Source organism: Melitaea cinxia, chromosome 1 (assembly GCF_905220565.1).
Source record: "Melitaea cinxia chromosome 1, ilMelCinx1.1, whole genome shotgun sequence".
Taxonomy (NCBI): domain Eukaryota; kingdom Metazoa; phylum Arthropoda; class Insecta; order Lepidoptera; family Nymphalidae; genus Melitaea; species Melitaea cinxia.
Genome location: NC_059394.1, coordinates 18,560,446 through 18,582,649, shown reverse-complemented (window position 1 = coordinate 18,582,649; position 22,204 = coordinate 18,560,446). Strand labels below are relative to the sequence as shown.

At 35.2% G+C, this 22,204-nt stretch overlaps 2 protein-coding genes across 4 annotated transcripts; one reads left to right on the top strand and one right to left on the bottom strand.

The window, feature by feature from the left end:
* Positions 1–4,425: 4,425 nt before the first annotated feature.
* Positions 4,426–10,406, top strand: LOC123658289 (5-demethoxyubiquinone hydroxylase, mitochondrial). 3 transcript variants are annotated; one of them, XM_045593727.1, is made up of 4 exons: positions 4,426–4,528; positions 8,844–8,926; positions 9,602–9,830; positions 10,078–10,406. In XM_045593727.1, exons 2-4 carry the CDS (start codon positions 8,855–8,857, stop codon positions 10,353–10,355), a joined length of 579 nt encoding a protein of 192 aa, XP_045449683.1. In that variant the 5' UTR covers positions 4,426–4,528; positions 8,844–8,854; the 3' UTR covers positions 10,356–10,406. The 3 variants fall into 3 exon arrangements, with proteins under 3 accessions (XP_045449683.1, XP_045449697.1, XP_045449690.1); XM_045593741.1 differs by lacking the exon at positions 4,426–4,528 and adding an exon at positions 4,671–4,877; XM_045593734.1 differs by lacking the exon at positions 4,426–4,528 and adding an exon at positions 7,739–7,808.
* On the bottom strand, positions 6,712–22,138 carry LOC123658278 (protein shifted-like). Its single transcript, XM_045593718.1, has 7 exons — positions 21,979–22,138; positions 19,851–20,090; positions 19,202–19,366; positions 11,638–11,838; positions 8,700–8,795; positions 7,836–8,039; positions 6,712–6,909 (listed from the first exon to the last, which is right to left on the bottom strand). The coding sequence occupies exons 1-7, from the start codon at positions 22,136–22,138 to the stop codon at positions 6,869–6,871; spliced, it is 1,107 nt and encodes a 368-aa protein (XP_045449674.1). The 3' UTR covers positions 6,712–6,868.
* Positions 22,139–22,204: the final 66 nt, after the last annotated feature.

The following is a 22,204-nucleotide window of genomic DNA, read 5'->3' as shown; positions in this document are numbered from 1 at the left end:
AAAAATAATAATTTTAACTTACTGAAATTATGATTAATGTGTAACAAATCTTGTTGGATTTGAAATTATTGAGCAATTTGGAGGGTTAACTTTACAGTATGGCTGACTGTATGCTGAGTTCTTAACGATTGTAGTTAGTGAAACTCACTTAGGCCACTTTACAACTAGGACAAAGAATATTCACAAGGTTTTATGAGTTTAAGACATTATCAATATATGGCAACAAGCGGCATTTGTTATTCAATTGTTATTTCAATTCACTGCTATTACGCTCACAAACAATTTAGCTTGTAATATCCCACAGCTGAGCATAGGCCTCTTTCCACGTGTAGGAGAAGGATCAGAGCTCAATCCACCACAATGCTCCAATGCGGGTTGGCGGATATATTCCGTACTATGTGTAACAATTAGATCTAGTTTTTAACCGACGAAAAAAACGGAGTTCTTTAAGAGAGGCGATAAGTCTCTGTTGAAGAATTACAGACCGATCTCACTTCTGAGCCACGTCCATAAGCTGTTTTCAAAGGTTGTTACGAATCGTCTCACCAGAAGACTCGACGAATTCCAACCACCAGAGCAGGCGGGGTTTTGAAATGGCTACAGCACCGTGGACCACATCCATACTGTTCGGCAGATTATTCAAAAGACAGAAGAATATAATCAACCGCTGTGTATGGCATTTGTGGACTACGATAAAGCCTTCGAATCTGTAGAGACCTGGGCTGTCCTGGACTCTCTGCAGAGATGTCATATCGACTGGCGATATATCGAAATACTGAAATGCATATATGACGCGGCGACGATGACCGTTCATGTCCAGGACCAGAGAACAAGATCTATTTCGCTCCGGCGTGGGGTAAGACAGGGAGGTGTAATATCACCGAAACTGTTTACCACTGCGCTGGAGGATGTCTTTAAGACCTTAGATTGTGGGGAAACGAGGCATTAACGTTAACGGTGAATTCATCTCTCACCTTCGTTTCGCCGACGATATTGTTATCTTTGTGGAGACGTTGGATGAGTTAGGCCAGATGCTGGCCGGCCTAAACGAGTCCTCCCAACGTGTCGGTCTCCGTATGAACTTGGACAAAACGAAGTTATGTTTAGCAACCAAGTCATACCGAGACCGGTATCGGTAGATGGTACCCTTCTCGAAGTTGTTCAGGATTATATTTACCTAGGCCATACTATCCAACTAGGCCGCAACAACTTTGAGAAGGAGGCAGATAGGAGGATTAGGTTGGGCTGGGCGGCGTTTGGCAGGCTTCGTCGAGTCTTCACTTCGAAGATTCCGCATTCCGAGTCCTACCTCTGTTAACATACGGAGCCGAGACGTGGACACTGACGAAGGGACTGGTTCACAAGTTTTAAGTCGCTCAACGTGCAATGGAACGGCCTATGCTTGGGGTTTCTCTCAAAGATAGGATTAGAAATGACACTATCCGTGCGAGAACGAAAGTAACCGACATAGCCCACAGAATTAGCAAGTTGAAGTGGCAGTGGGCTGGTCATTTGTGTCGCAATACCGATGGCCGTTGGAGTGGAGAACGCGTCTTGGTAAATACAGTGTGGGACGTCCTCCAGCCCATTGGACCGACGATCTACATAAGATGTCTGGCGCGAACTTGGGGAGGCCTATGTCCAGCAGTGGACTGCAATAGGCTGAACTGACTGACTAACTAGCTGAGTTTTTAATTAACCTTAATAACTAAGTTCTTAAACTAATGTAAGTATAACTAAGTTATTTTGAGTCAACGCCAAATAATCAATGTACAAAGATCACAAAAATTACCTTAAATTTAACGATATAAATCTAATTAACAATGCAACATGAAATCTCCAGTGATAAACATTAACATTCCAAAAAAGACGCTCTCCGCACGACCACTCGCAACGACATATGTGTGTGTCCGTTCAGGTTGTTATTTCGCTGACATTAATAGTTTGGGGCCGACTCAAAATTATTGAGCTATACTTACATTAGTTTAAGAACTTAGTTATTAAGGTTAATTAAAAACTCAACGGTTAATAAAAATATTTATTTATATAGTTTCATTACTTTAAGAAGTTAGTTATTAAGGTTAAATAAAAAAGTTTTATTATTTTTTGTTAAAAAGTTTTTATTAAAAAAAATATTTGTATTGATATGAGAAATTATACACTTTATTTAAATAAATTTTTGTTCTTATATAAATTCTTCCATCGTTAATATAACAAGTACAACATAACATAAAAACAACAATGTAATCAGTTTTTATTTTTATATGGATGTTAATTAAAAACAATTTTTTTTTTTAAGTTTATAATCACTTATTCAAATATCTTCAATAACATTCATGTAGCCTTCATTAAGTACTTTTATTATTTATACAGATGTGATTTTTGAAAATCTGTCTGTCAGTGCTTAATTTGACCTAGGACTTAATAAAAAGCAGCAAACTTTTAATGCTATATATTTTAATAATTTAAACTGGTTTAAATAATAATTTTATTAATTAAAGTAGTAGTAAGTTATATTGACTATCATATTATGTTTAGTCAATGTTTATAGATTTTAATCTACTATAACAAAGTTATAGGATTATTTGAAAGCATAAAATATGATTAAAACTTTGCAATGAAACACAAATTGTAATCCAATTAACCAATTAGAGTACAAATGTGTGTGAAATTTCATTTGTCAATTGTAAGTATAATTTTCGTAACATATAAAAAAAAAGATTTAACTTTAACAACAGGAGGTAGAATAAGCCATTAAGGTCAGTTTCACCTTAATTAACATGTTAAACGCCACCTTGATTTTTTAGTTTTGCCGTTTAGGCCAAGGGGGACACCAAGCAATCGATACAAAATTGTTCCGTTGGTGCCGTTGGGGACACCACATAACCGCGAGCCAGAGTCAATTTAAAAAACGTGAGTTAGAAAGATATGTTATATAGTGGAAGGAAAAATAAGTTAGGTTCTTTAAGAATGGGTAATATAGTGCAATAAAAACTTATCATAAAATTTTGTATATAAGTGCTTAAAAGCTGGCTCTATCATCTACATTAGTGAGGCCCAACTAGAGACCCCCATGGTGTTCAACATGTTAATAAAGTACAAGTTTTAGATATATATTTGCAAATAGATATGTCTGAAAATTACAGTGGAATTTTATATTTTATCTATTAGATATTGTTATCCATCAAATAGCCATTATTCACAACTGGTGAAACAGGCCCTTGGTGTGTTTAAAAATGTCACTACAGAAGTTTTATTTCACGGGATAACATATGGCCACTCAAATTTCTTTTGTAATAATATTGCTTAGGCATTGGCTACCTTTATAAAATTTATTACTTTATTTCTAATACTATTACAGTAAGATTATAATAATTCCTAACAGAAAAAGAAACTAATTGACTAACTCTGTCATACAATAAGGCAAAAATTTTCAATTGTAACAATTAATGTTTTACATATATTATATTTCTGGTGTTAGCTATGTTACTTTGAGAAAAGCTAAATTAGTATGTTAGGTATTCCAGTTCAAGTGTGTTTGAGTTGAAAAATTTTGTATTCATTTTTGGGCTTAAGTAAAAATTGTTATAAATAATCATAATTTTACTATAAATTTGTGTCAGCAAAGGATTTGATCACCTCTCAAGGCTTAAATATGACCTTTTGACATTATGAATTAAAATTTAATTCTGCTATAATAAAATAATTTAGCTACGAAAATAGTTATAGAGGCCTTGATTTCAATTAGGTGTTAAAGTATAAGTAAAATCCCACTGAGATTATCAAAAATGTTAATAAGGTCGATGTAATTTCAACTATTCTATTGTGTAGGCAGCTAGTTCAATGGAAAAATCAATACTCGAGCTTTCCACAGAATAGCTAAGAAGGATATCATAGAAATGAAATCAATGCGGCATGAAATGATCTGCTCGTAAAATTTAAGCTGGATACTTGAGAGGCATCCAGCTTCAGAATATTATGGATTTATTACTCATATATTGCAATACTGTGTCCCCAAATGACGCAATTTGAATCATGTTTTTGTTTAGATGCAATTTAAGCCAAATATCCGCGGCCGGTCAATTTCGAAGGCGAATGACATAAACTCTTTTGCGGCGGCGTAAAGGATAAGCCCAAATGAATGGCCATCATGAAAGGGTCGCGCGTTCGAGCAGGCCCAGACAGAATAGAAAGACTACGACTGCGTACGCACCTGCGTGATTTGAAAGACATTTTGTACTCCTACTGGAAGCTCTTCAAGCTTTCTGTGATGTAACTGGACAAAAACAACACTTTCTAAGACTTTTTCACTCAACCGAACACTAGATTCACGAAATATACGAAGCGCTCAGCAGACCCCGAAATATGCGAGTCCTCCATTGATATCGATCGGTAAACGCGATATGTGAACATTGTACATTTCATATCAAGAGACGCCATTTTGTACGAGTCTGCGCGGTATGGTTTTCTTTTCATATGGAAAGGGAAATCGCCCCTCGGACTGCGGGGGGAAAGCGCTTTTCTATTCGTAAGTACAGTGATTTCAAACTTACTTTTTGTATGAAACTTACCAGATTTTGTAGATTTTTTTTCTAAGTGTTTTTATTTTTCACCCAAAAAAGAGGCGATGAGGAAAAATTCCAAGTTTATTTTGGAAAACATTGATCATGTCATAAAGTGGCGCTAACTCTTGGAATTTTCATGAACTAATTTTGACATGTAAACAATTTAGCGAGTGAAGTTTTTGCAATTAATATTCTTCGTTTATTTACTGCGAGTTACGTTCATGTGAAAACTTGGTTGTTTTGCTTGATTAACTTGAGCTTACTGAAAAAAAGAATAATTAAGTTTACTCATATTTTTGATCTTTGGTTAAGGTAAGTGGCATCGAACATAAATATTGTTACAAATTTTGTAATATTAAAAATTAATCTTTACTAGGACATGTATATATTTATATTGAGTATTGCATAAATTAATGCAAAATTACATATTCCTAAATTACTAAAACGAAAATAACAAAATGTTAAAAATAACCTCTCTCTTTACATATTTGGTTTACCTATTTATTACTTACTTAAATGAAATTATATAAGTTTATGAAATCATATCATTTCATATTCAAATAGTTCATTGTAGTCATAATTATTCATTTAATGTACTTTTTTAGTACTTGGTGTAACACATCTATAATCGAAACAAAAATTGTAGCACATTGTTGTTAATAATGTATTTAATGTGATGTGTGTATGAATGTGCCAGAGATATCGTGTAACATTTATAGTACTATTTTAGCATAGTTTCAAAGCTTTAAATGAATATCTTAAATGAATAATGGACAATGTTTTAGGAAATTCTCAAAGATATTGTACATGAATGTACTATTGACAAACAAATATGTATTAAACTAATGTGTAAGTGATGTGCTCTTGTCTAAGTGATGTGCTCTTGTCTAAGTGATGTGCTCTTGTCTAAGTGATGTAGCTTGAAACAAAACTTTTAGATTGTTGTTTTTAGTGATTAAAAAGTACATATAGTAAGGGTAGTCGACTGTTAAGGTGGAGTTATATTGAAATTCATCTTACATGTCTTCAGACACCTGTCACAGAAATTAATATTACTGGGGCCATTTGGTGTAAAAAAAAATATTTCTTTTATTTTTTTTGTATTTTATTAAGGACACGGTGTTTTTAATATCGAGTTTCTATGTACTAGAGTTCTTAGCATAAATACAGTTAAAATGTAAATGGTTCCAAGCTTAGTCATCGAACATGTTTTGGTACCATTTCAAATGTATGAAGAACTGATCAAAATATAAAAACAATAAAGAATGAAACCTTTGCTTATCTTGTCTATGATCTTTATTTTAAAATAGCTGTCCTTAAAGACATTCCTGTTTTATAAACTGAAGTTTACAAATGCCTCAATTTGAAATAATTTTTACATATTCAGACATTATAAACCTTTTCCATCCATCCATCCATCCATCCATCCATCCATCATTACAACTATTATAACTTCTTTATATACATTACTAGCGAACCCGGCAGACGTTGTCCTGCCCGGAAAACAGCTACCAAATTTGATAGCTTACATACCGATAGCAGCGCCACCTACCGAATACAATTGAGATAAAAACTACCATATCTTCCAAGTCAGACAAAATTACAGATGCTTACAAAATTTGATAAAAATTGGTTCAGTAGTTTCAGAGTTACATACATTAAAAATTTTCATTATTAACGCCCACCCCAAATCCTTATTGGGTATGAGTTATCCTTTAGGATTTTAATCTGCTCATCGATCATTTCTACATCACATAGGTATAGGAGATTCGTACCAAATTTTGAGTCGATAGTTTAAAAATGGGAATTTTCCATTGTTAACACCCCCCACAACAATATAATAAGCAATGTGAAAAAGCTAGTTAATACCATGCCATCAACTTTATGTACAATTTTTCTGTACATTTTTTTTTAGTGCAATAAAGTATATAATAAGATTATTGAAGTAATTAAAAAACTTTTGGATATAACATAAAAACATGCCAGTAATATGCAATAAAGAAAGGATATTAATTGATTGTTATAAAAATGTAGGGAAAAGTAAACGCTTCTCGTATTTTTCATTTTGTTCGAGTAAAGCACAGCCCCCATGGAGGCGTGCAATGGAATATTATTTAAGATCAATAAAAATAAAACAATATACAAGTATTCATCATCATATATTTAATTTATAATATATTTTAAATCTTAACTTACATCTAAATGACTAATTTAGTTATTGTTACAAAATATGTATAAAAAATTTCTTATAAAATTAATGAAATCACAAGTTACATCTTCCGACGTATGTATGTATTGCGCATTTATCGCGGCCTCTTAAACTCACCAGATTCTTCTGAAGATCCTATAAATAGAGAAAAAAAATAATGTTAATAATATGGATCCATTTTTGTATTTTGTTATATAGAAGTGTAAACTTGGGGCATATAGATAATATTTACTCCATATTTTTTTTTACAGTTTTTCTATTTAAGGTATGAATAACAATTTCTCTGTATATTGTTGTGTAGTTGTGGTATTAAAGAATATAGCCACCCCCTCTCTTCGCGTGGGTGGTGACTAAGGAATAATACAGTTCCACTACCACCTAGGAACCTAAAATGTCTTAATATACGATTTGCAGTTTTATTGTGGCCACCCCTCCCCCCTCTCTTCCCGTAGGTGACGTAAGAGGCGACTAAGGGTTAACACGGTTCCACTGCTACCTTGGAATTTAAAAAGCCGACCGATGGCGGGATAACCACACAACTGCTGGCTTTGAAATACACAGGCCGAAGACGGGCAACAGCGTCTTCGGTGCGACAAAGCCAGCCCTGGGGTCACTAACCCTGCCCAGCGTGGTGACTGGTCAAAACACATGAGTTCACGCCATTTTGGCGCGAACTTGTGGAGGCCTATGTCCAGCAGTGAACTGCGATAGGAGTGATTGTTGTATTTATGTTTGTATATATACAACAATAAATATAATTGTCCTGTGCATTAATGTCAATGTCATTGAAAGGTCATTTTCGTGTTTTTAGAATTTTTTCGTTTTCGTTAGCAAGTAAGGCAAGTAGTAATAAACAAGCCATTTTGGCGCGAACTTGTGGAAGCTTATGTCCAGCAGTGGACTGCGATAGGCTGAAGTGATTGTTGTATTTATGTTTGTATAATTATATACAACAATAAATATATTTGTCATTAATGTCATTGAAAGGTCATTGTTGTGTTTTTAGAGTGTTTTCGTTTCCGTTAGCAAGTAAGGCAAGTAGTAATAAGCAAAGAGCGTGCCGTAAGTCCGGTGGCAGTAGCGGCCGCGCCAGCCCGGCTCGCAGCGGCACGCGCCGGCGCGGCACTCGCCGTGGCGGCAGGCGCGCGCGCACTCGCCCGCGCGCCGCCCCACCTCGCAGTGGTTGCCGCCCAGCCCCGGGGGGCAGCGGCACTTGTTCACCCCCTTGCATTTGCCCCCGTTCAGGCAGGGGATCACGCATTTCGCTGGCGATTTATAATTTTTTCCTTTAATTATTATATGGGGTGAGGTGTGCTTATAAATTTAGCAAGTTAGTAAATTTGTCTATAATGAAACCACTTTTTTAGATTTTGACACAATTTTTTTTTTTACACCGGACACGGGCATAGTCCTCCCGTGACCATGGTTGCTGTAAAGTATCAAAACTTAATAAACCGCGATAAAATCTGAAAAAGTTGTTTCATTATAATGGATGAAATTCGCGTAAACATTAGAAAAATATAAATGTATAATAATGTAAATAAATAAAGTAAAAGTATGCTGTAAATGTTTTAAAATTTTAAGTTAAGTGAATCATACTTATTTTTAATGTCGTTCACCTCTATAATATTAATGATTTAAAATTTAAGTGAGAGCAGTATTACAGAGTACCATGTCATATCACATCACATCACATGTCGGTATCGATTATAAAACTGGTTGGTTTTCACCAGGTCTACTATAATATTGAGTAAGTTCAAGTAATTTTCAGGTAAAAAGTCTCAGTTTTAGAGTTCAGTTTTAGGTGAAAGGGTTAATTTTTAGGAACTCTTCAGACAATTGTATGAGATACTAGTTCGTCTTGAAATTTAGATGATTGAAGCCTTGGCATACGAATAAGGAAACTGCAGGATAATTATACTTACAAAATTCACACCGAAGACCATAATATCCTTTAGGACATTCACATGTATCCTTCTGTATACATTTTCCTCCATTTAAACATTTTTGCGAACATATCCCTGTAACAATAAACAACATTTCAAAGAAATTTTATTTTTATTTTTCAGATTAATTCAAGATGTTTCGACCGCCATTACGTTTACATCATGTGAGAAGAGTTCACTCGTCTACTTGGAAAAAGAATCCTCAAGTTAGTTTTAATAACATTATACTAAACTTAATCTAATATTATAAAATATTAGATTTAAGTAGTTTAGAGTATAAGGCTAATATTATAAATCTGAAAAGTTTGATTGTTTGACTACTGTTTCGAATTACAAATTCTTTTTGAAGTGTTGAAGTAAAATTTCTTTGGGCGCATGAGGGTAAAATTTTTACGGATGAAACGGCAACATTTTTATGGAACGACAAAGTTTTTGTCGATGGCGTTGGAACGAAAATCTAAAGCTTTAGTTTTGAATAAATATAAACGAGACTTAAAAATAAGTTTGCCAAAGAAGTTTCACTTCTGACATGTGTACTTTGTACGCACGCGCTTTTTTTTTGTGTTGGACAGTCCATTTAACGAGGAAGGCATCAAATTAACGCGGATGAAGCCGCGGGGCACAACTGTCAAAGCACTGGTTTGTGGGTGTTGCGCTGGCAGTTGCGGGTTCGATCCCCGCACATGGCAAACGTTGGTATTGGCCATACAGATGTTTGCCGTGGTCTGGGTGTTTGTGTATTGTGTGTTTCCGGACCCTGACACAGGACACACAGACACAGACAGGCGTTTATTTATTGTATTATTTATTTAAATAATTAAATAATTTAATATTTTTTTTTAATTTCTAATACATGTTAACAATTACATTTGTATCTTCAGTTGGACTCAATAATACGCGTGGACCATGCTGGCGAACTTGGGGCAGATCGTATATACGCGGGGCAGATGGCTGTGTTGGGGAACACGGCCGAGGGCCCTTTGATCAAGCACATGTGGGAGCAAGAGATTAAACACAGAGAGAAGTTTGAGGAGCTCATCTCAAAGTACCGCGTCCGGCCGACCGTGATGACTCCTTTGTGGAATATTGCGGGATTTGCGCTTGGAGCTGGTTAGTATGATTATTTTGAAGTAAATGAAAGCAAAAATTAACTTATTATAATGCCTTGCCATTTATATATAACATATAAGCTAAGGCTAAGGAAATATACATTTTTGTAGACTTTATTTTTAATGTTGAAAAGAAAATAAATTACTTTTAAATATTGTTGAATTAAAATAACATACACAAGAGTAAATTTTAAACTTTAAGATGTTTTATGAAGATTTCAACTTAAGATATACAAATAAAATTTCAGGAACAGCCCTATTAGGCAAAGAAGCAGCGATGGCGTGTACAGTAGCTGTTGAAACTGTCATAGTAGAACATTACAATGATCAGCTAAGAACACTCATGGAAGACCCTAATGTGGATAAGGAAATCCTGGATACTATTACTAAGTTCAGAGACGAGGAACAAGAACACCACGACACGGGCATAGACCATGGGGCAGAACAAGCTCCATTTTACAAGGCTTTGACTGAAGTCATCAAGGCGGGTTGTAAAGTTGCTATTTCTATATCGAAAAAGATTTAGACATTCTTGTTCGACATTTTTTAAATATATGTATCTGTTTTTTTTGTTTAATTTTTTGTAGTGATAGATTAATATTCGATTTTGAATTCAAATGTATAATAACACAAATTAATGTATAACTGAGGTAGGGCACAGCAGGAAATTTCCTACTCAAAATTAATATGGAGCATCCGTGACTGGGGTAGTACCTGGACCTTACAGAAGTTCACAGCTAAATAATACTACTTTAAGAAGTGTTGTTTTCCTGTAAGTAAGGTGACCAAAGCTCCTGGGGGAGGGGGTTGAGGGGAAGGGTCGGCAATGTGCTTGCGTTGCTTCTGGTGTTGTAGGCGTCAATAAGCTACGATTATCGCTTGTGTGAGCCGTACGCTTGTTTGTCGAATTATTTATAATATGTATAGAAAAAAAAAATAAAAAAAATTAGGCTGGGGTTTGTAATCACAGTAAAAAATTTGTTGTCTAGCCGCACGTAAACATTTCTGTATTTTTAGTTGCCGGTTCATATTTATCATTTGTCAGTATAGTATAGAATATACTGATTATGATGACTGGGGCAACTTTCAACAAATTGTAAGAACTTGTATTATAGAATAATTGTAATAAAATGGTTGTTACGGGTTGTATTAAATATTTGTATTTTTGTTAAATGTAGATAAAGTATTATAAAATTAAAAAAAATGTGTTTTGATTCAATATTACCATCACTTAAAGTACTTTTTCATATACTTGACGAACGAATAATCGTATGCGAGGTACAATAGACTATAGACTTATAATAATAGATAATGGACTGCATTCAAGTAGTGTTGTGTTCCTGGAGTGAGTAAGGTGACCAGAGCTTCTGGGGTAGTTCGGGGGTAGGGTCGGCTACGCGCTTGCGATGCATCTGGTATTGCAGGCGTCTATAGGCTACGGTAATCACTTACCATCAGGTGCGCTCGTTTGCCGACCTAGATGTCCAAAACGAAAAGAGGTGCGTGAGAGGGGAGCAAAAGTTGTGATTCATTTATTTTAATAACATTCATTGGGGCTAGTCTTTATAAGCGAAGACGTTGTGAAGAGTATTTGTATAGATTTTAGATATTTAATTACAGTTTAAATTAAAAAAAACTTAAAACTTTTTCATAAGAATAAATTCTAACCTTTAATTTTATGCCCCATGGGGCAGTTCGACGTTCTAAAAATCTAACTTCACGTAAATAACTAAATATTGATAACAAACAAAGATAAAACTCGAAATATTGTTCTTTTTTAATAAAATTTGTGCTTATACTAAACATACCTCCCTCACAATGCCGCCCCTGGTACCCGGGGGGACAGGAGCACACTCCGGGCGCGGTGCAGTTGCCCCCGTTCATACACTGCGGGTAGCAGAGTGCCGTGCGGCAGTGTTGCCCCATGTAGCCCTCGGGGCACTGGCAGATCTTTTCGCTATTGCACCAGCCCTGGTTCGCGCACTTTTTATCACACTCCGGGTCCGGTCCTGTCGAATTCATCGCGTGATTTAAATTTAAAACGCTTTCTTCAGTCTATAATAAAAGTAATTTTTAGCGTTAAATAAAAGTAATTATATAAATAATTCGAATTAAAAATTCTAGCATGACTACGTCGACTTGCATAAAAAAATTTATTACAATTTTGTTTAACGATAAGTGTAATAAGGTATATGACAGAAAAATAACATATTCAAAGTAAGCAGATAGCTACGTGAATTATTACATGCAAATAAAAAGCAAGCGTACCAACCTAAAAAGTATAATCTGCTGTGAGAAGTGTAACCGCGTATTCTTCCGGTCGGCCAACTCGGCGTATGCGCCCGGAAAATAAGGGATTTGGTTAATAGTGCCTGGCAAACAGGCCAGGCCGATTTATTAGTATTGACGACTAAATGAATAATACAATATTTGACAATTTAACATAGAAAATAGTGTAGAAAAATTAAAACTAAACAAGTATAGTTTAATTGACGAAAATCTGTCACTATGATGAACCTCGAATAAAAATAAAGTAATACATTTATAGGGCTTTCGGCTCCTAACTACGTGCCTTCAAATTGGGGATTCAGTAAGTGTAATAGATCATATTCCACGTGTAAAAAAAATCTAAACCTTTCTTAAAATTTACTTTGTCTTAATATTTCGTCGATTTGCAGTGTGGACACCCCCCCCTTTTTTCCCGAAGGTGACGTAAGAGGCGACTAAGGGATAACACGGTTCCACTACTACCTGGCAACTTAAAATACCGATCGATAGCGGGATAACCGTCCAGCTGCTGGCTTTGAAATACACACGCCAAAGACGGGCAGCAGAGTCTTCGGCGCGACAAAGCCAGCCCTGCGGTCACCAACCCGCCTGCCCTGCATGGTTACTATGGGGCAAAACACATGAGTTCACGCCATTTTGGCACGAACTTGTTACTGGACTTACTTGGACTGTATTAGACTGATGTGATGATAATGAATATACGAATTATTCAAGCAACGTACTTTTGCATAACCTATTGTATTGTTGTGGGCTCGGTTTTCCGCATTTAGACACAGAGGTGGTCCGTTATGCGTGATTTTGCATAACCTATATTAACTCTATAATTACAATAAATAGGTAACATTCTACGAGGAAAAGATTTTTTTCCAATATACAGTTCTTTAGTTGTACTTGTCAGTTACTAATATATTTCCTTCAAATGCGTGTTTAGGTGCTCGCGAAAGGTTTTATCCAGGACGAGTATCAAAGTATCTAGTTTATTTATTTGAAGTCAAATTTAAAAATGACTATCGCCGAGTTGCACGAAAAGAAATTAAAATTTAAGTAGTGATTAAACTGATTTAATCGCAAGAATTGTATGAAATTCTTGTGATTAAATTACTCGGCGTATAGGTAACACTCACATAAACCCTCATTTGAAGGAACGTTTTTAGGAGTCGATCATATTGTATACGTTTCAAAAGTTATGTCTAAGAGCAACGTTTATATATTGTATAATATATAAAAATAAATTGTCATTAATCTTAAACAATGGACCGATAAAAATTCAATCACGGTATTGTTCTCGAATGCTTGAAAGAAAGACTGTTATACGTTGTAAAAGGAACACTGGCGGGAACTTCGCCATTACTAGTACAACCTTAGCATACATACAGTCATATAAAAGAAATACTGTTTATATTTGCGGAACAGTCCATTTTTGCTTGACCTGCCTCACTAGCTAAGAAATGACTCATGTTTAATTTTAATGTTGAAGTTATCTAGATTTTAACACGAGAGTTTTTTTTTTCTTTATATAAAGCGACGGATTCACGAATTTATATATTTTAACAAAACATAAATGTTTAGATATTGCTATTTCCTTAATGATTTTTTTGAATAAGTACCTGTCTATTATAATTGTGTTTGCTGGCAAACGAAAAAAAAACCGACTTCAATTACATCGACAAGTAATATAACGTAAGTAGACTAAATAATTGTGTTTGCTCGCAAACTAAAAAAAAACCGACTTCAATTACATCGACGAGTAATACAACGTATATCGACGAAAAAATAGTCGCGCGTTATCAAAGATTATTCAAAAAGTAGTTATCAGATCTCAATAAAATTTATATGTGACCACTTAAAAAACATCAGCTTTCGATTAAATTAAAAAATATTAAAATCGGTACACCCGGTAAAAAGTTATTGCGGATTTTCAAGATTTTCCCTCGATTTCTCTGGGATCCCATCATCAGATCCTGGTTTCCTTATTATGGTACTAAGCTAGGGATATCTTCTATCCAACAAAAAAAGAATTATCAAAATCAGTACACCCAGTAAAAAGTTATTGCAGATTTTCAAGAGTTTCCCTCGATATCTCTGGGATACCGTCATCAGATCCTGGTTTCCTTATCACGGTACTATACTAGGGATATCTCCTTTCCAACAAAAAAAGAATTATCAAAATCGGTACATCCAGTAGAAAGTTATGCGGTATAATACAACGTACGTCGACGAAAAAAGCGTCAAGTAAAAACGCATTATTAGATATAACTCGAAAAGTAGTTGTTAGATCTCAAATAAATTAAAATGGGACCAATTGGCACACACCACCTTTCGATTAAAAGAACATTTGTCGAAATCGGTCCACACGGTCAAAAGTTCTGATGTAACATACATAAAAAAAAAATACAGTCGAATTGAGAACTTCCTCCTTTTTTGGAAGTCGGTTACAAATTAACAAATGCAGTAGTCATCACTAGGATTTTCGAGGTTCCCCTCAATTTTTCTAGGGTTCCATCATCAGATCCTGGTTTCCTTATCATGGCACCATTCTTTGGACATCTCCTTTCCAACAAAAAAAAAAGAATTATGAAAATCGGTTCATAAACGACGAAGTTATCCTCGAACATATATCTATAATCTATCTATAATATATATAAACGCGAAAGGTCATTCATCACGAAATCTCCGAAACTATAACACCTACAAACTTGAAATTTGGCAGGTAGGCTCCTTATAGGAAGTAGACATCCGCTAAGAACGGATTTTACGAAACTCAACCCCTAAGGGGGTAAAATGGGGGTTGGAAGTTTGTATGAGAGTCCCATGTTTTTGACGTAAGAGACTTGAAATTTAAATGTATGCTCTATGGATGGTAACAAGGTGTTCAAATAATGTATCTTTAGAAATCAACTCCCTTTTGGGGTTAAAACGGGGGATGTGACGTTGACCTACTAATCACGAAATCTCCGAAACTATAACAGCTACAAATTTGACATTTGGCAGGTAGGTTCCATATAAAGCGTAGTCATATTCTAAGAACTGATTTAACGTAATTCGACCCTTAAAGGGGTAAAACGGGGGTTGGAACTTTGTATGAAAGTCCTATGTTTTTGAAGTAAGAGATTTGAAATTTAAAATGTATATATAGATAGTAAAAAGGTATCAAAATAATGTATCTTTAGAAATCAACTCCTTTTTGGGGTTAAAACGGGGGATGGTAGGTTGACTCACTCATCACGAAATCTCCGAAACTATAACAGTTATAAACTTAAAATTTGTCAGGTAGGTTTCTTATAAGGCGTAGACATCTGCTAAGAACCAATTTTACGAAACTCAACCCTTAAAAGGGTAAAACGGGGCTTGGAAGTTTATATAAAAGTCCTATGTTTTTGAAGTAAGAGACTTGAAATTTAAAATGTATGCTCTATACATGGTGAGAAGGTGTTCAAATAATGCATTGTAATCTATATATATAAAAGAGAAAGATCACTGACTCACTCATCACGAGAACTCAAAAACTGCTGGATGGTCCATTCATCCAGGATGGACAAAGATGAAATTTGGCAGGGAGGTAGATTATAATTAATAAACGTCCGCTAAGAACGGATTTTGCGATATTCCACCGCTATGGGGGTTTAATTGGGGTTGATAGTTTGTATGAAACTTATACAGCAGGGTCGGTTTAAAGCAAAATAACCGCGTTGCAACCCTATGTGTTCAAGAAACATTTATATTGATCACTTATAAGTAGTACATAAAAAAATATATATTTTTTACAATATCCAACCTTTACGTTACTAGAATACTTTTTATTTAACCCTGTCTTCACGGAGTCACGGAGGAGCGTGCGTTACGCTACTCTGTGACATATAGTTACGTAGAACCATATTAAAAACTGAATTGCATGCAGTATAGTTAAACATATTTACACTACAATACTACATTATTACTACATTATTTCATACCACAATTCTGACGAATTCAACGAACCATTTTGTTAAACGCGACGCGCGCTTCACGCGCACGTAGTCGCGGGCAACAGTTAGTGTATTATAAAACAAAGTCCCCAAAAGTGTATGTGATCGATTCCCTCAAAATCTACGGAACGGATTTTCATGCGGTTTCATCAATGGAGAGAGGGCTTCAAGAGGAAGGCTTATGGAACGGCTAAGCCGATTATGATGAGAGTTTCACTGGAAGTTTGCCGGAAAAACTTTGTGTCACACTGATTTCAACGCGGGCGAAGCCGCGGGCACAGCTAGTATTAGTATAGATATATAAATGAATGTTTGTCACTATGTTCTATATAGAATCGTAAATTATGCGTTTGACCATGTCATGATCTTCGGCAAAGTGAGCCCACAAAGGTTTCTGAGTTAAACTGAGTACGACAAAAAAAAAAGCGTAGCAACGCGCGCAGGGTACAGCTAGTATATATAAAAGCGAAAGGTCATTCATCACGAAATCTCCGAAATTATAAAACCTAGAAACTTGAAATTTGGCGGGTGGGCTCCTTATAAGACGTAGGCATCCGCTAAGAACGGATTTTACGAAATTCGACCCCTAGGGGGGTAAAACGGGGGTTAGAAGTTTGTATGAAAGTCCTATGTTTTTGAAGTAAGAGACTTGAAATTTAAAATTTATGCTCTATAGATAGTGAGAAGGTGTTCAAATAATGTATCTTTCGAAAGCAACTCCCTTTTGGGGTTAAAACGGGGGATGGTAGGTTGACTCACTGATCACGAAATCTCCGAAACTATAACACCTACAAACTTGAAATTAGGCAGGTAGACTCCTTATAGGACATCGACATCCGCTAAGAACGGATTTTACGAAACTCGACCCCTAAGGGGGTAAAACGGGGGTTGGAAGTTTGTATTAAAGTCTTATGTTTTTGAAGTAAGATACTTGAAAATTAAAATTTATGCTCTATAGATGGTGAGGTGTCCAAATAATGTATCTTTAGAAATTGACTCCTTTTTGGGGTTAAAACGGGGGATGGTAGGTTGACCCACTCATCACAAAATCTCCGTAACTGTAACAGCTACAAACTTAGAAATTAACAGGTAGGTTCCTTATAGAGCGTAGACATCCGCTGAGAACTGATTTTACGAAAATCGACCCCTAAGGGGATGAAACGGGGTTCGAGAGGTTTGTATGAAAGTTTTATGTTTTTGAAATAAGAAACTTGAAATTTTAAAATATGTGCTCTATAGATGGTGAGGAGGTGTCCAAACAATGCATCGTAATCTATATACATAAAAGAAAAAGGTCACTAACTCACTCATCACGAGAACTCAAAAACCGCTGGATGGTCTATCCATCCAGGTTGGACAAAGATAAAATTTGGCAGGGAGGTAGATTATAGTTAGCAGACGTCCGCTAAGAACGGATTTTACGATATTCCACCGCTAAAGGGTTTTAATTGGGGTTGATAGTTTGTATGAAACATATACAGCCTGAAAATAAAACTAAAAATGTGGTGTATAGAAAGGTTTTATAAAAATAACTATTAAATTATACTAAATTGTGCCTTTTAAAAAGTTACTCAGTTTGATAAGCATTTCAAGTGACTGAATAAAAAAATAATTTGCGTTAAGCAATAATCAGTAATGCATATCTTCATAACCACCCGGATGTAGTCGCGGGCAACAGTTAGTGTATTATAAAACAAAGTCCCCAAAAGTGTATGTGATCGATTCGCTCAAAATCTACTAAACGGATTTTCATGCGGTTTCGCCATTGGAGAAAGGGCTCCACTATTGGCAAGAGGAAGATTTACGGAACGGCTTAGCCGATTTTAATGAGAGTATTACTGGAAGTTTGCCGGGAAAACTTTGTGACACACTAATTTCAACGCGGGCGAAGCCGCGGGCACAGCTAGTATTGTATATACGGTCGAATTGAGTAACCTCCTCCTTTTTGAAGTCGATTACAAATAAATTGTATGGAAACATTTGTTCATTTTTTGATACTTAATATGACCTATAGTTAGACCTACTTATTTTCAACTCTCTAAGTACTTACTACATTATATATTGAACTGACTTAAAAAAGTATTTTTTTCGACTATATGTTTTTTCTTCGTGTGTTACCTCATACCTTATTACTGGGTTTAACGATTATGACAATTATTTGGCAAATATGTATAAGATTAAATTAGCATTACATCTATATGTAGGTATATTTTAAGACGACCTGTACTTATAATGTGCGACTTAAAAATAAAAATAAAGATCTGTCTCAATTCGTCTGTATTTTATTATTTTGGTTTAAATGTATGTTACCTCATAACTTTTTACTGTGTGTATCGATTTGATAATTTTTTTTTAATCGAAAGCTATTGCATGTCATGTAGTCCCATTTAAATTTAATCGTGATTTGACTAGTAATTTTTGATTATCTCTAATAATGCGTGTTTAATTAAATATTTATTCGACTTTCTACGTTGTAGTACTTGTCGATGAAAATCTAAATCGGTGTTTTTTCGTTTGCGAGCAAACACAATTTTAGTCCGCCATATTTTACCAAAATATTTGAATATCGAAATACGTTGACACTGTGGTTGACAAGTTAAGACACAGTATTATCATTAGTTACATCACAGTTATTATATTATCTTTTTAATAAATTTTGTTATAGTTAAAAATAAAAAACGGCAATGAAGGAACATGTTATCTTTGAATCTCATTGTCGTGATTCTTTAAATTAAATTATGAAATATATCATTATTAGTAGCGAAGCAGCATTTTTTCCGCTGTCAATGAACGTTTTAGTGATCTTTGTATGTACTTAGTTAATTAATATTACAGTAGAAGCATGATGTATCGAATTAATAAGCTTAAAAGAGACTATTTAAATGTTAAAAAGTAGAGGCGTTGTCTATGAATAGTTATGATTTTATTATATCTAAATTAAAAATATAAAAAGCATTACGATTGTTCTATCAATATTGTTAGGAATTGCACAAAAAAATTAATTTAATTATTATTATTATTAGTTCTGTATACTAGGTAAAACATGTAATAAAAATCTAATTACAATATTGGAAAGAACATTCGTATAAGTGTTAAAAATGCGTTGGCGATACAATACCTGTCCTTTCTAAATACACACCTCTCTGTGCGCATTCCTTCTTAAGGTTTAGCCTCAGAGGAGTGCCTTTTAACGGGGTGCCTCGACCGTTTTTTAGCACTAACCCTATTTCAAATGTCGCCACCCCACTTACGTTGCCCATACAGGGTAAGAATATACTAAATTCTGAAAAAATATATGTAATTCATATTAAAGGCAACTCATAAAATTAAACTAAAATAAATAACCTTTATACCTACTACTCTCTTATTTGTTCATCAAGTAATTAATAAACTTTATTATTTTAGTAGTAATTATTCATATTAATTTATTTTAAGCCGCACAATAAGATAAACAGTAGATTTTCATAATGACAATAGACTTCTGCCATAATACAACAGTTGAAAAATAATATTTTAATTTATCTAAGGTTAAAATTTACATTAGATAAAAAGAACACAGTCAAATAGTTATCATTCTTTATGGCCATTAATTTATCATTTACTTGTTTTATTTTTTTTTAAAAAACGAGTGTGCTTTAGACCTTCAACTTCCGTTCGCCTCGCCCGATCACACTTTTCGTAACGCTCTTGTCACGCAATCACCAGCTTGATATTCCCCAAGTCAAGCGTGCGTACAGAAGTTTTACTTAAAAAAGTTAAAACCTTACCTTTAGAGGCTTTAGGCACCCGGCCTTGTGTTTTGATAGACAGGTAGGGCGGTTTCAAGACCTTAGGGTCGGACGACGTGAGTGTGTCGAAGTTGTAGAAGTATCGCTTCTTCGAACGCCAAGTGAAATTCACGTAGCCGACCTCTGAGGGTATCACGGGCAGTTTGTGTGAGAAGTTTGGTTCTAGTATATACGGTGATATATTCCCGTTTAGTATTGCAAATACTTGCATTGATATACCTGAAATTTATTAATTATTTAAAGATTAATTTCATAAAAATTATCAATAGGTTATGAGGTGTTTTGGAATAGTGATGCGAGTCGCCGTAACGTTTATGATCGCGGATTTTATTCCCACTCATATCATGGCAGATACTTATAGTGCAAACATTAATTTGTTCCTCATTATTTTAGACGGGTATCATCATTACAGCCTATACAGTCCACTGCTGGACATAGGCCTCCACAAGTTTACGCCAAAAATAACGTGAACTCATGTGTTTTGCCCATAGTCACCACGCTGGGCAGACGGGTATGTCGTGTAAAAATAGTGCAAAATTGTATTTGACGGTTACTATAACTACTGACTTATTGGCCGATTCTTCTCAGGAGAAACTACTTTTGTAACAGTGGTATAGCGTCACATCAACTACAATAAGATAAGTAATTAAATAATAAGCTAACTGAGGTAGGGCACAGCAGGAAATTTCCTGCTCAAAATACGGAGCAGCCCGACTGGGGAAGTACCTCTACCTCACAGAAGGTCACAGGTAAATAATACTGTTTTCAAGCAGTGTTGTGTTCCAGAGGTGAGTAAGGTGACCAGAACCCCTGGGAGGAATAGGGGATAGGGTCGGCACGCGCTTGCGATGCTTCTGATGTTGCACACGTCTATAAGCTACGGAAATCGCCTGCCATTAGGTGAACCGGACGCTTGTTTGCCGACCTTGTTTTATAGATTAAAAAAAAACATAATCTTTAATTATTTTTGAAGTTAACTTTGAATTATCAAATTGTTACCTCCTCCAAAAGCTATGCTGAGTTAGTTGGACTTCATGTTTAATTCATTTTAAATGTTTAATTAATATTGATAGATAAGTAGTAATTACTTATTATTAAAGTACGTGCATGTCCAAAAATTAATTTTGGATTTATGTGCAACTTACTTTTGTTAGAAGGTAAAATAATTATGTACGTATGTAAGATCAGCTGCGTACATCTTACATAATTATCTTCGGGTCATGAACAAATTGTTGTTATCTATAATTGTATGTTGTTATTCATAACAACAATATGATATATTGTAACAAACTAATTATGTTGTATGTAAATATTTAAAGAGCGTGTGACAAAAGAAATGATGATAAAAAAGTTATTCTATTTGTAAACGTACAAAAAATAAAGTAACCTGGCACAATACATTTAAAAATAATATATTGATTTAGTATATGTACATAATTTTAGTAATTTTCATTCAGAATAAACATTGAAACAACATAGAAATCTTTAATCGGTAAATGTTTAGCCACCTTAGGTGCAAATGGCTTATAGCTAAATAAACTATGGCGTTATCACAAACACTGGCTTTAACTACAATTGTGTTATTGTAATTTTTTTTAAGTTATACTTCTTTTGACGCGTTGGGGAAAAATAATGAGAGATGAGAATTTTTTTTACAGTGTGCGTGCACACCGTCACAAAAAACCGACACCCTGAAGTTAGCTACAGAAACACAACGAAGAAGAAGTTAGCAACGTGAAGTTAGCTAGCCAATGAAGTATAACTTCTTAAGTGTAGGTGTGTACCTATGTACCCCCCCCCACATACACACAAACGCTCGCACGCGCGCGGGCGCGCTCGCACACACACATACACACACTTTTTAATGCAAATTATAAAATTATAGGTACACACAGTAGTATCCTATAAGGACAGTTTTTTATGCAGATGTTCTTCGTGGCTGAGCCGTTTGATTCTGAGTTGTATGTGGTTTCAGATACAGGTGTTCATCGTGGTCGATGCGTCTGTGCCTGCATTGTATATGTTCTCAGAACACTGGCTTAATCGTCGGCGCTTAGTCGTTGGGTGGGAAAATCTTAACCGATATTATAGTTGAAAGACAACTCACCGCTAAACATTCTAACTTGCCGCTCGTCTATCCAGAGCGATATGTCCGAGTTCTGCCGGTCGGGGTCCTTGTAGTCCCGCCGGCCGGCGCCGAGGGTGAGCGACATCGCCAGCGCCACGCCCGCGCACACGCGCGCCGCGAATGACGCCGACGGCCACATTATCACCTACAATTTATATTTAGAGTTTACTCTTTAAGAAACGATATAAGGCGATGAAAAATATGG

What these genes read in the sequence shown, in the direction of transcription:
- LOC123658289 (XM_045593727.1), top strand. Translation starts at nt 8,855, where the DNA reads ATGTTTCGACCGCCATTACGTTTACATCATGTGAGAAGAGTTCACTCG. An exon ending in CTTGGAAAAAGAATCCTCAA is followed by an intron (nt 8,927 to 9,601) that starts GTTAGTTTTAAT and finishes TTGTATCTTCAG; the next exon opens with TTGGACTCAATAATACGCGT. An exon ending in GGGATTTGCGCTTGGAGCTG is followed by an intron (nt 9,831 to 10,077) that starts GTTAGTATGATT and finishes ATAAAATTTCAG; the next exon opens with GAACAGCCCTATTAGGCAAA.
- LOC123658278 (XM_045593718.1), bottom strand. Translation starts at nt 22,138, where the DNA reads ATGTGGCCGTCGGCGTCATTCGCGGCGCGCGTGTGCGCGGGCGTGGCG. An exon ending in GCAAGTTAGAATGTTTAGCG is followed by an intron (nt 20,091 to 21,978) that starts GTGAGTTGTCTT and finishes AATAAATTTCAG; the next exon opens with GTATATCAATGCAAGTATTT. An exon ending in TGTGTATTTAGAAAGGACAG is followed by an intron (nt 11,839 to 19,201) that starts GTATTGTATCGC and finishes TGAATTCGACAG; the next exon opens with GACCGGACCCGGAGTGTGAT.